The 13,463-nt window shown below is 39.8% G+C and overlaps 1 protein-coding gene across 4 annotated transcripts in view; it reads right to left on the bottom strand.

Annotated features, from left to right (window-relative positions):
• Window positions 1–13,463, bottom strand: part of TSHR (thyroid stimulating hormone receptor) — a 61,234-nt gene that overhangs the window by 5,302 nt on the left and 42,469 nt on the right. For all 4 annotated transcript variants that reach the window (XM_048308099.1, XM_048308100.1, XM_048308102.1 and 1 more), the window contains one exon: window positions 9,738–9,815. In XM_048308099.1, the coding sequence (XP_048164056.1) occupies window positions 9,738–9,815 (78 nt within the window). The remainder of the gene's footprint in view (window positions 1–9,737; window positions 9,816–13,463) is intronic.

Genomic DNA, 13,463 nt, shown 5'->3' on the forward strand with positions numbered 1-13,463 from the left:
GTGCCTGTCACCTGTGTTTTCTACTCAGTTTTTGCTTTGTCCCAAAACCTCTTCTAGTGACACTTGAAGTCAAGATATTCTTAGAGTTACTGTCTGTGGAGAGGTAAACCTGTAAAAAGGGTTCTAGTGTAGAAACATTTTCTGAGCACTGTTTTATTATGAACACCCTCATAATAAATAATGCAGCTTTTTTTTACACTTTCTTATCCCTCTAGAAGTCTTGCTCATTGTCTGGTTTCTTGCACCTAAAAGGAAATTAGAACTAATTTTATGCTTTAAGCAACTTTTAAATGTCTAAAACACTGGGGTTTGCAGTGGGTTTTTTTTTTTCCCCTTTTGAGTTGTTTGGTTTTAAATTGAGTTAGAAAATGCTGCTCCTCTTTGTAGGAGGACTTTTTCACTTCTAAAAACTTCCTTGCTATCATATGTTTTTTAATATGTCACAACTAATTAATTTCAACTACATAAAATTCTTTTCAATAGGTGTTTCTACCAACAGCCTGAACTGGCTCTTAGAAGAGTCTGAATGTTGCCTGCTATCACTTTACCTTCTAAAGAATCACAGAATAGTTGAGTTTCCAAATCATCCAGTCTGACCTCCTTGATCAAAACAGGGTCACCTGGAGCAGATTGCTCTGAGCTGTCCCCATTAATTTCTCAGCATTTTCAGGACAGGAGACAGCCTCTTTAGCAATTTGTTACAGCATTTGACCACCCTCATAGTAAAGAAATTTTTTCATATGTATGATGAGGTCCCCTCTCAGTCATCTGTTCTCAAGGCTGAACAGGCCCAGCTCCCTCAGTCTTTCCTTGTGAGAGAGATGCTCCAGACCCTTAATCATCTTTGTACTCCTCCACTGGACTCACTCCAGGAGCTCCAAGTCTCTCTTGGACTGAGGAGCCCAGAACTGGACACAGCACTTCAGATGTGGCCTCACCAGGGCTGAGGGACAGGATCACCTCCCTTGACCTGCTGGCAATGCTTTTCCTGATGTACCCCAGGATACCACTGGACTTCTTGGCCACAAGGAAGGACACGCTGCTGGCTCATGGACAGCTTGCTGTCCACCAGGACCCCCTCATCCTTCTCCCCAGAGCTGCTTACAAGCAGGTCAGCCCCCAGCCTGTACTTGTGCATGGGGTTATTATTCCCCAGGTGCAGGACCTGCATTTGGCTTTGCTGGATTTCAGGCAGTTCTTCTCTGGCCATCTCTCCATCCTGTTGAGGTCCTTCTGAAGGGCTGTACAGCACCCTGGGGTATCAGCTCTGTGTCATCAGCAAACTTACTGAGGAGGCATCTGCCTCTTAATCCAAGTCACTCCCCAATCTCATGGTCACTATAGCTATGCCTGCACCCAACCTTCACATCTCCAACAAGGCCTTCCATATTTCTTAGTATAAGGCCAATCAGCACACCATTCCATGTGGGATCCTCCATTACCTGTGAGAGGAAGTTGTCATCAGTGCTTTCCAGGAACCTCCTGGACTGATTATGTTTTGCTGTGTTGCTTGTATTGTGTCAATATCCCAGAGAGGGTGCGAAGGGATGTCCCATAGTCCTTTCTTGTGGTTATATCTTTGCTTGTATTTACTGGAGTCAGCCCCTCTTAAGTCTCCCTTTATTCCTTGGGCAGTTGCTATAGCTCTCCCCTTTCCACACCTTATCTCTGTTGAGCCTGGCTGTGTCCCCATTTCTCTTCAAATGTAGTTCAAAACTCCCATAACAAGCCCTGCTAAGTCCTGAGCGAAGTCCTTTTCCCCCTTTGAGACGTTTTATAGAACTCTTCTCCAGTAAAACATCTTGATAAATTAGATCTTGGGATAGATCTTACCAAGAAAAAGTTGGCCTTTCAGCAACCCTCATGGGTCTCCATCAAGTGCTCATGGTGGTGGCAGCTATCTTGCAGCAGGTTAAATGCTGTGTGATGGGAGATGCTAAGACTCTTTGAAAGGGAAATTACACCTCACACACATTTGAGAGTTCTTTGAAGATGTACTGGCACAAGCTTATGGAGAAAGATGATCCTGTTTGTGCAATGAATTGGGAATTCTGACAAGCCTTGACAAAATCAGATATCAAGGGCTGTTGAGAACTAATCTGTTGTGTGGCAAGGGGAATGTCTCTCCTGGATTAATTGAAAAATAAAAGAATTGGGGGAAATCCTGAGAACAGATGACAAGTTTTCATGCTAGAGGAAGAATGGAAAACTAATTGGTATCTGAATATACAGGTCATTGCAGCAGGGCCCACAGAGGCCAGGTTGGTGCTGGTGCTACTGAAATACTCCTAAACAGGATGGGAAGGAAATGAGAGTAGCTGCAACAAAGCTTGTTTCTGGCACAAAGTAATACAAGGTAGTGAAAGCTAAAGCTGATTGTCTAAAGCAGAAGGCTCCTGCAAGAGTACGTGGCTGAGCAGGAAAATAGTCAATATGATTCAAAATTAATGAATGTAAAGTACATTTAGGAAAAAGCAATTTTAACTTTACATGGATGACAATGGGGTTTAATTTAGCTAGCACTCTGGAAAGATCTTGGAGTCCTCTGTGAATTCCAGGTCAGTGCTTTTAGTAATGTTGAAGGGGAATAGAATGCTTGGGAAAGAAATAGAAAATAGAGCAGAAAAACCTCACTTTGTAAATCTAGTATGACTGTAACTTAAATATTACATGCAGTTCTAAAAATATTAAATGCAGTTATAATAGGAGCATGGAAAGCTACAGCTAGGATGATAAAAGTATCAAGTTGTTTATATATGAAGTAATAAGGTACAGATAAGGACTTTCCTCTTGGGAAAAGCTATGTCTGGAAACAGCAGTAAGGCTATAGTGCCATGCAGATTGTAAAGAAGGTGATGGGTAATGATTATTCACTCTTGTGAGATAAGTTTTGGAACACCTAAGAATGTGAGGCGACTTAAAGAGATTTAAAAATAAGAGAAGGCATAGTCTTTACACAGAACTGCATCATTCCATTGTGAAAATCAGTGCCATGGTTTATCGTGTAGGCCAAAAAGCTAAGTAACAAAAAGGACAATATACCTTTTTGTTTGGGTTTTATTCACAGTTGTGTAACATTCCCATCAGAAATGGCTGGCTCAGGAAGAACACCCTGGGGGACAAGGGCTCATGCTTTGGAAACAGCTGCTGAGAGGAGCTTCTCTGGATGTACAGGGAAGGGAGCTGCAGCTCCTGGAGAACTGTGAACAGAAGGGAGTAGCCAGCCCAGGGCTCCAGCTGTGGAAACAATTTCCCAGGGAGCAGAGGTGAACATGCAAAGTCTGTGGCAACTCAGAGTGTTACCAAGTGATGTTAAAAAGTGTGAAAGAAACATCTGTTCAGTGAGAAGAAAGGGTTTGGAAGAATCAGTTGTAAGACTGTCATTTCTATTCTATCTTACCAAATCCTGTGAATCCTTTTATGTATGTGCCTATGGGTATATATTTAAGCAGACAAGTATTGTAGGTTTTGTTTTCAAACACTCTGTTTTATACTGGGGAGCTTGGTGAAAAGTTATAGGCACAGATGCCCTGAAGTTCTTGTTGATTTAGGATTAATCCTGTTGTAGAGCTACCTATAGATACTTGGCCCCATCCATAGGCCGTATTAAGCACAATGGCTCAGAAGTTTGGAAGTTTCCAAAATCCCAGTTTGGGAAGTCCCTAAACTGCTGCTATGTGGTGTCTGCCACCAAGAAGTCTTGTGACCTCTCTGTACCACTGCTATTGCAAATCAAAAAGCTTCCCGGGAGTCTGGTGATAATTTGCCTCACAGTGGAAGGTAACTTCTTAGTTACTCTACGTAGGCCCACACTTCGCTAGTCACAAAGTGTGTGTCAGCTGGCCAAGAGGAAAGTGTGGGATTCTCAGGGATTTTTTTACCTTACAAATCTAGTCTTGATGATTATCTAATCAGATTCACAATCTACTTCAAGCAGCATAGCAGCTGTCTTCAAACTAGATTGAAAAGGTTTATAAACAATTACTAATCCTCAGAGCCATGTGAATCCAAGTAGTTGGAGTTGCCAAGACTGTAATATCTGTGCCTGCATGTGGATACTAAAAGGCTAGCAGAGAAATTTTCTAGCTTTCTACAGCTGCCTGTGAAAGTCTCTGTTCTCATGCTAACTAGCTGGGAAACAGTTTGAGATTTTGTAAACTATTTCACAGGTGCAGGCTGTTTGTGTCTTTGTTTTCCACACTGAGAAAAATATTTTGAAAATGGTATCAGAGCATTCCGCCAATCACTCTGAGAGGCAGATAGTCAAGCACCCAATAGCGTTCTGCCACCCTTGCGAACAAAGCTATATAAGCTGATTTAGACAATTAAATATAGCCACTTCTGGCCACTTAACCCGAAACTAGACTTGTGTCATTTTTGCTGTTCTTGGTACAACAGCGACACCTGCATTCAGACAGGAGACACATTTTCCTGAATGATTTGTGTGCCAGTGTACAGAATCATACAATCATTAAGGTTGGAAAAGACCTTTAAGATCATCAGTCCAACCATCAGTCTAGCACCACCACCATGTTCACCACGTCCTCAAGTGCCATATCCACACGTTTTCTGAGCACTTTCAGGGACTGTTACTCTACCACTTCCCTGGGCAGTCTGTTCCAATGCTTTACAAGCCTTTCTGTGAAAATATTTTCCTGGCATCCAATCTAAACCTCCCCTGTCACAACTTGAGGCAATTTCCTCTTGTCCTGTCACTTCTTACCAAGCCCTGATCAGTCAAGTATGGTCAGTCCCAATCAGTCAGGGACTATCAGTCCTGATTTTGGTCTGCTGACAAAAATGGGAACTGACTGCAGTTATGTCTGCCTCATTAACATCTAATAATATTGATGCCTAAGATGATGTTGAAACATGGCGGTGCTTACATTGCATGTAAGAGTGTCTTGCTGGCACTGCTAAACTGTAGCTGGCACACTTAAGGAAACACAAGAGAGACAAGAGGTCTGATGGACTTGTCAAGAGGATCTGTCTCAAACTGAAGTGACTGTAAAAGAGGTTAGGGAGGAAACTGATAAAATGAATGATAGCAAGTCACAAGGACTGGATGGTTTTCACCAGGAAAGTTCTGAAGCAGCTGAAGGAGGAAGTAGTTGAATTGGTAAGAGTCATGGAACCTTCAGCTTAGCTCTCCTGCTGAAAGGCAGCAAACAAGCCACTACCAAATACGATATAACCTGGGAAAGTCAGCATGTAAGGGGTTTTTGTAAAAATAAGTCCTGCCTTGCAGACTTCTCTGAGTGTTGTACTTATGATCTGCTCAAAGTCTCCCGGGACTTCTACAAGGCTTTTGACAAATGCCCACAAGGCTGAGACACAAACCAGGCAGACAAACTCTTGTGGAAGGTGTCAAATGCTGAGGATTATGGAAAAGGCTAGCAACATTCACTGCTAGCCTAGAGCCAGACCAGACTTTAGCTTTTAAGTAGCCGTGGTCTAGAGCCTGCTGAGGTACTGGGAGTGCTAGCGTAGAGTTCTACACAGTGAGGCGGAACAGCAACCAAAGTGCTCTCAACCAATTTCAACATTTTGGCCTGGTAGCGGTTTTGTTTCGTCCTCACATTTTTATAAATCTCTTGTGACATTTCTAGGCTGTTGCTTATCTCAGATGAAATTTACACACTATATTGAATGTTAAAGAGACATTGGAGAGGTTCAGATAAATGTGGGAATAAAACATAGCTTATGAATTCAGAGCTGTCGTTTTTTGAACCAACTGTTTATTATAGAAGTGTTAAACAGATATGTAGTTGCTCAGATTTTTTTTCTTTTTTCCTGGATTATTATATTTTGGTCCAATTCTTTTTTGGTTTTATGAAGTCAGAATTTCAGAACTAGGTCTAAGAGATAATAGCTTTTGTCATTAAGCCTTTTCATTGCTGGAAGCATGCAATTGTAGTATGAAATCCAGTAATAGCAATAATTTAAAAGACAGGTAATTAAGAAAATGAGATTGAATGCATCATAGTACAATTGAGAATTTTTACCTAATCATATACAAATTTCTGAGTACTGCAATAGTTTAAAAAGTGTAAAATATATAATAGATGGACTTAAACTACACATACTATTTTAATTCTACTGAAGGATTTTTTAAATCTACAAATTAGCATTGTTTGATTAGCAAAATATGGAGTGCTCCTCTTGCTCAAAGACTTGCTTGTGTCCCATGGCAGGAACCATTCCTAGATTGGGAAATGATGCTTTAAAGAGAAATTCTGCATTCTAGAGATAATTAACTACTCACATGTATCTTGCGTGACTGTAACGTTTTCAGCTTGGACTGTGCTGTGTAAAAGCTAATTGAACAATGAGCCTGATTGTATTTTTGTTGTACTCTGTTGAACTTCTGCTCTAGGCAGCAGCTCTTGTTGCATTTAGTAAATCAGGTCCACTGAGTTGCTGAATCCTTGCCAAGGTTTCATTTTGAGGTGAAGAGCAGTGTACTGTCATCATACTGTTAAATTAGTTTTCTAAAAGGAGCAATCTGTGGATACATCCACATACATCTGAGTATACAACCGTGACAAAGGAACCAGAATTACTGACATCTGTTTTCCTCTGTTCAGGGATTACAATCCTTGCTTCCTCTGCTGTTGTGCAGATTTGGAAAAAAAAAAAAAAAATTAACTAACTTTTTAGTACTTACTTGAGTTTAGGTGGTCTGAGAGCATGGCCAAACTCACACAACATACATATAGTCAGGCACAATTCTTTGTAGTTAAATCTCATTTGGTTTCTTTAAAGCCAAAATGGAACCTTACCCTATTAGGGGTGGATCCATGTTCTGTTTTTCAGCCTTTAAGTTACTGTTGCTGCTGAAATCCTGACCAAAAAAAAAGCACAATCTGTGGGGAACATGTTCCAATGACCATAAATTCTTATCTCACTTGAAGAGTGCATATAGGGGACTCCAAACAATAAGTTCTGCCAGCTTGGTGGAGAGGCAAGACAGAATTTCTCTTTAGAGCTCCTTATAAATGTTTTTGGTTTTTTGAGTTGGTTTGGTTTGGTTTGGTTTGGTTTTTAAATTTTCTTTCTGCATAGTGCTGCCACTATAAGCAATGTCATTCATTGTCCCAGAAAAAAAGCAATATTCTCACAATCATTTTCCATAGAGTTAATTTTCAAGATGAAACAGTTTTGTAAGTAAAACTTTCTTTTTGAGGAAGATCCAACGACCAGCTAAGAATACCAAGGTGCCTGAACCAAAAATGATGTAACAAATTATTTCTTATAACAAGCTGTTTACACTGCCCAAGGGAATATGGAGGGACTGTATTGGTCAGACTTTTCAGACTGTTACACAAGTTAACAAATCTGTGGTCTCTGTAAATAACTCATTGGTCATGATGTTATAGTGGGGGTTATATACTAAGGCACCAATTGCAAGGACATTTTTGTCTCCTGTGGGAGGTGTTAATGGCCATTGACATGAGACAACAACACATATGAGGTTGTCACTCAGTTTTCATTTTTTGACTTCAGCCCTCTTAAGGTAATGCATATGTGGGAGTTTCAGGAGCTCTTTTGTTCCTGTTAAAATAGTTCTAGTTCCTGAAGGTCAGCTAAGAGATGTGTCCAGGTGGAAGGATTCCACTTTAAATTGTTGCTCATATTGTGGCAAACCTTTTCTATATCACACATGCAGAATAATTCCTGGTTTTCTGTGAGTACCACAAGTCCTACCTAACCTGCTAATAAAATTACATTAAAGTAGAATTAAAAGCTAATAACTTGAATTATTAATTCTGTACTGCTTTTGGCTGGCATAGAGTTAAATTTCTTCACAGTAGCTGGTATGTGGCTATATTTTTGATTTGGGAGTGAAAATAGAGTTGACAATTCAGAGATGTTTTAGCAGTGCTTACACACAGCCGAGGCATTTTTTGTTTTTCACACCATGTGACCAGCGAGGAGGTTAAAGGTGCACAAGAATCTGGGAGAGGACAGCCAGGACAGCTGACCCCAGCTGACCAAGAGATATCCTAGACCTTATCAAATCATGCTCAGCAGTAAGAGCTGTGTGGAAGTTTGCCAGGACTCCCATTGCCAGGGGACTGGCTGGGAATCAATGAGCTGGTGGTGAGCAATTGTTCTTGTTACATCACTTGTTGTTCTTGGGTTTCGTTTGTTTTCTTCCCCCTCTGATTTTTTCTTCAACATCCCTTTTTAAATTATTAAGATGGCATTATCTCAACCTATGAGTTTTCTCACTTTTACCCTTCCAATTCTTTCCCTCATCCCATTGGGTGCAGGGGCGAATACGCAGCTGTGTGGAGCTGAGGTGCAGGCCAGTGTTAAACTGTGACACCATCCCAGGAGCTTTAGCTTAGGACTCGCATATCAAAGTATCATGATGTGAAATACTCTGCCTTTTAAAATCACTGTTGATTTACTGTGCTTACGTGCCATTTCTGGCCTTGTGCCCTTGAGAAGCGATACCTCTCTCGGTAATGGCACTGTAGTAAGTACCACGTCTCTCTTTAGTTATAAGTACTGCTAGGAATCTTATTAGCCATGAAGGTATATAATTCTAATAGGAGATGGATAGCTGGGCTGTTTATACTGCAAGTATAAAACATGTCCTGAGATCAAGGATCAGTGGTAGCTGGGCTAGCACAATAGTTACAGAAGACTAGAAAAAATTCAAGTTATTTGGGTTATCTAACTTGAAAACACAGGGTAAAAAGGAAGTTCTTTACAGTTAGATATGCATATCCTAGGAAGGCATCTCTAGCCCCTAAACCAAGAGGTTTTGTGTAGCTGACACATCTCAAAGCTAGCCCTTGCTCAGGAAGCTTATCTGGCTGTTACAGCATACAGTTAACTACCCACAACCCCTTGCAGCACACCATTACTTGCTCACCTGTCCGGCATAACAACAACACTGATGCTTTAAATACCCACAATAATCAAGAGTCAAAAATCTGTGCTTCTGCAAGCTCTCACCTGCTGGAGCCAGACTGATTTTCTGGAGCTGAAAAGATTCTGAAGGAAAAATAATGACTTGTGCACCTTTTGTTATTGCAGGTAGCTACTAGGATTCCTTCCAAGAACAATACACTGTTATTCTGCTATGAATATACTGTTTTCCTGAAGAGCAGAAAGTGACTGAGCACTGCCGACACCATCTGGATTTGCAGTGGAGGACGAAATTCCCCTTTCAGTATTTCAGTTCTCCTTGTGATCAGCCATAGGCACTACATTACATACTAGACAATTCAAGTCAGGGAATGTGATTCTTCTGGAAATTCTTAACTTCTTTAAAGTTTTATTTTCATTCTGTATTATGATTCCTAATTTTAGTGAAAAGTTCTTTGGAGGATTATAAAATCAGACTGGAAGCCAAATAACAGGAGAAAAAAGAAGAGCCTCAGAAGTAACTATTTTTCTGTCTAAAATTATTTTTTCATCTTTTTCAGTTTCCTTTACCTGTGTGGTACAAGAGTCCTTCTTTTGTATTACAATTGTGCAGCCATAAGACAGGTTGTAGTACAGAATCTTCCAGAAGAACAATTGGTAGGAACAATATACATAATGTAAGATGCAAGCATTTCATAAATCAGTTCCCTAAAGCACAGGTTTTGTTACTGGCATTATTTCTGTAAACATGCCATTCCTGTCCCTGCTGCTCTGATGCTAATGGTTGTAAAGAAATTGTAAACTAAAATGGTATTATTTTTAAAGCTTTCTCGACTTTATTTTCTCCTACTTACAGTAGAGTTGGTCCACTGTGCACTCCCAGAAATGCATCATCATTGATAACTTCAAGGTATTTGTTCTTGTGCAGATAGCTGCAGAAACAAACAAAACACAGTGATTTGGAAGTAGTTTTTCATAGGTTAGAGTAGATCCCGAGTTTACTTGCCTGCACAGATGTACAAAAGCAATATGTTTAAAGGCCATCCATTCTCGATGACATATTGAAGCATAATCAGTTACTTCATTTTCTGTGTACCCAAGAAACAAAATACAGATTTTCTATTTTGAAAAGAAATTAAATTTCTCAACAAGTAATTTATTTTGCTAATTTATTTATTTATTATCTTTGTTCCAAATTCTTTTTCTCTCTCTGTCATACACATAAGGGCATGTGCCTACATACTGTATCTTCAAGTACATATGTGTGAGGATGAGGTGAAATAGTTTTGTTTTCTTTCATCAGAATGAGGTATGGGGAATCACATGATGGAACACATAATGAACAAACAGGAAAATAATTTCCTCCATGCTGTGAGTTCAATAAAAGTTTTAAATGCTTTAAAATCTCCATAGTCAGGTGGAGGTTTCCATATACAGGTCAAAAGTTAAGAGCGAAGTTTTGTTATAAGAAGAGCAAGGAAAGAGTTGGATGTTTGGTACCCCATTATAAACATTTACAAGCTAGTTTGCGATGGAGCTAGTAAGATAAAAAGTGCAATAGGAAGATGGTCACAACAGATGTCAGAGGTTGTCTGTGAAGTTCACAGAGTCACAGAATATTCTGGGTTGAAAGGCACCCATGAGGATCACCAAAATTTAACTTCTGGCCCTGCAAAATACAGCCCCAAGAGTCACACCATGTGCCTGAGACTGTTGTCTAAACACTTGAACCCTGTCAGTGCTTGGGACTGTGACCACTTCCCTGGGGAGCCTGTTCCAGTGCCCAAATACCCTCTGGGTGAAGGACCTTTTTCTAATATCCAACCTAAACCTCTCTGACACAGCTTCAGGCCATTCCCTCAGGTCCTGTCACTGGGTACCACAGAGAAGAAATCAGTGTCTTTCTCTTCTCTTTCCCTCCTGAGGAAGTTATAACTGCAATGAGGTTTCCCCTCAGTCTCCTCCAGGCTGAACAGACCAAGTGACCTGAGCTGCTCGTCATACAGCTTTCCCCTCAAGGCCCTTCACCATCCTTACAGCTCTCCTTTGGACACTTTCTAATATATCTTTCTTATATTGTGACCAAAACTGCTCACAGGACTCCACATGAGGCCACATCAGTGCAGAGCAGAGCAGGACAATCCCCTCCCTTGCCCAGCTGGCAAGCCATGGTGTGGAAAAAATTAAGGAAATATTCTAATCCAGTCCTGGTTGAAGTCATTGGCAAATTTTTCATAACATTCACTGGATATAAGCTTATATTGATCACCATGGTGAGAAATGAGAAGTAAATGCACTTCATCTGGGTTACACAACAGAAAGTCTTAGGGAGCCAAATAACGCTTCTGGCATGTTATTCATTGGACATCACTCATGCCTTAAGCCTTGTTTCTTACAGGGGAAAATAGCTTACATCACCTTCTCAGCTGTTGTTGTTTGAAATAAGCTTTCATTCTTTATAAATATATGGCATTCTCGGATCACCTGGCATTTGTGTTTTCTGAGAACTGATTTTCATATTCTAGAAATGGCACATTATTGTTGTGAACATTGCCTTTAGTGTGCAAATTTCCTCATGATTTTGTCTGCAAAATGAATACAAAAATTCAAACCAGAGCAACCAAGTTAAGAATTAATCCAAGATTTCAACATCTAGATTGTAGTGTTGAAGGACACAAAAACCTGCTTAACCTAATAAAACCTGTCTGCTTTAATAACTAGACACTATTATACAACCAGTTAATTGCTTGTCCAATTTTGAAATATTTTCCCCTGATATTTGAGTACCATAGTGAGTAATAAACCTGAAATATAATAGCTGATTTACATGATAAAAATCTTCAAAGTTACTAATAGAAACAGCTAGAGGCTTTGGGAAGTACAGAACCATGTGTTACTAAGGAGGGGCTATGGTGTTAGCTGCCAGTTTTCATATCAATGAGTCAGGCCCATCAGAATGTATAATTTCCTGCTGCTAATTGATTTCAGTTGTTTAAGCCCTTATATTTTGATAGGTACTGCTTTTAAATGGAAAGAATAAGGCTTTGGCAAATACTAATTTGACAAAGAAAGCTTAAGTAGAGTCAGTATGGTTCCTTCTGAAAGTGCCATTAATCCTGTTGTTACTGATAGCTAAATGATGCAGAATGTCATTTAAATTCACTGCAGAAGAGAAAACCAGAACAGTGATATCAACATGTCTAAACAAATCTTAGAAGTTTTAGAAATCACATAGTTGATGTGTAATATCTAGCTGCAGTGGGGACACTAGAATAATCATAATTTTGTAGAGTTGGTGGATGGCAATGAGATACATGAATACCTCAGTACGAACTGTGCAGGAAATCTGTAGTAGTAAGTGCAGAATCTGGAGTAGGAGATGCTGATGTTTTTGTAGTGCTATGTAAGTAAATGAAGGCCCTTTTTCACGTTTTCAATCCAGTCACATCAGTAAGCCAACTATACTTGTGTCTAACAGAGTCTCTACGGACTCAAGGTCCAGGGGTAAGTGGGAAGAATATTGGGTTAAGCCTCAACCCCACCAGAAAACACCATGACTGCAGCATGCTGAGTAGGACCTTCTGAGGGCACAAAACACTAACAGAACATTTCAAGTGCTGTGTAAAACAGGACAAGGTCAGGGCATGACAGAGATACTGAGTATTCAGACAGTATCAATGCATGCCTCATGAAGTGACAGACTAGAGAGTCTGCACAAGGAAAAGCAACCTTTTATTTCATCTTGAGTGGCATGCATGCTCTGTTTCAAAATGCCAGTATCTCAAGTCTGTTTTAGAAGAGCAACCACCAGGTACTAATATTCAGCAACTCTCAAGGACCAAAAAAGCTGAAGAAGAAAACACAGCTTAGTCTCCAAAAAGGAGAAAGATATAGATATAGATATAGATATGTATAGGTATATATATGTAAGGAACAAAAGTATGAAGGCTACATTATTGAGAGCATTCTGGGAGCTCTTTAGGGACACCCATTTTGGAGATACAGAGCAAATATCAAAAGTGAGATTTGTCAAAAGAAAACCAAAATCCTGAATATTCAAAATATTCAACTGAGATGAAAAACTGAATAATAATGTAAGGTCTGAAGATAAATTTACAAAATATTTTATTTTTTCTGGGGGTAAAGGATGTGAATGGAAAATTCTGACCAGCTATTCAACTAATTAATGTATAGTGCCACATACCTTTCTTTAAATGTGAAAGATTTCTGTTTCTCTTTGTTCACAGTACAAGGTCACTCGTGCCATGCCCTATGTTGCAGCTGGACACAGCTTTCTTGGTGGTTTTTAAAGCTGAATTATTTCACTCATTAGGTTTTACTGCAGTCCAGTTTTATCAGCGCAGGGAGTGATGGAATAAGAATGAACAGATAGATTAGGCTAAAAGGGAGGTTCTGCAACATTTTCTTACAAAGGATCACTTAGTTAAAAATCAGGTTAAGTTACCAAAGATCCTAGTTGGAACACCTCACGGACTTATGGAATTACGTATTGTCTGCACCTTGTTTTCAGCTTCTAGTTTTAAAATAAGGCAGCAGAGAATAAAAAACAAGGACAGGAT

Source organism: Corvus hawaiiensis, chromosome 6, assembly GCF_020740725.1.
Source record: "Corvus hawaiiensis isolate bCorHaw1 chromosome 6, bCorHaw1.pri.cur, whole genome shotgun sequence".
NCBI classification, from domain to species: domain Eukaryota; kingdom Metazoa; phylum Chordata; class Aves; order Passeriformes; family Corvidae; genus Corvus; species Corvus hawaiiensis.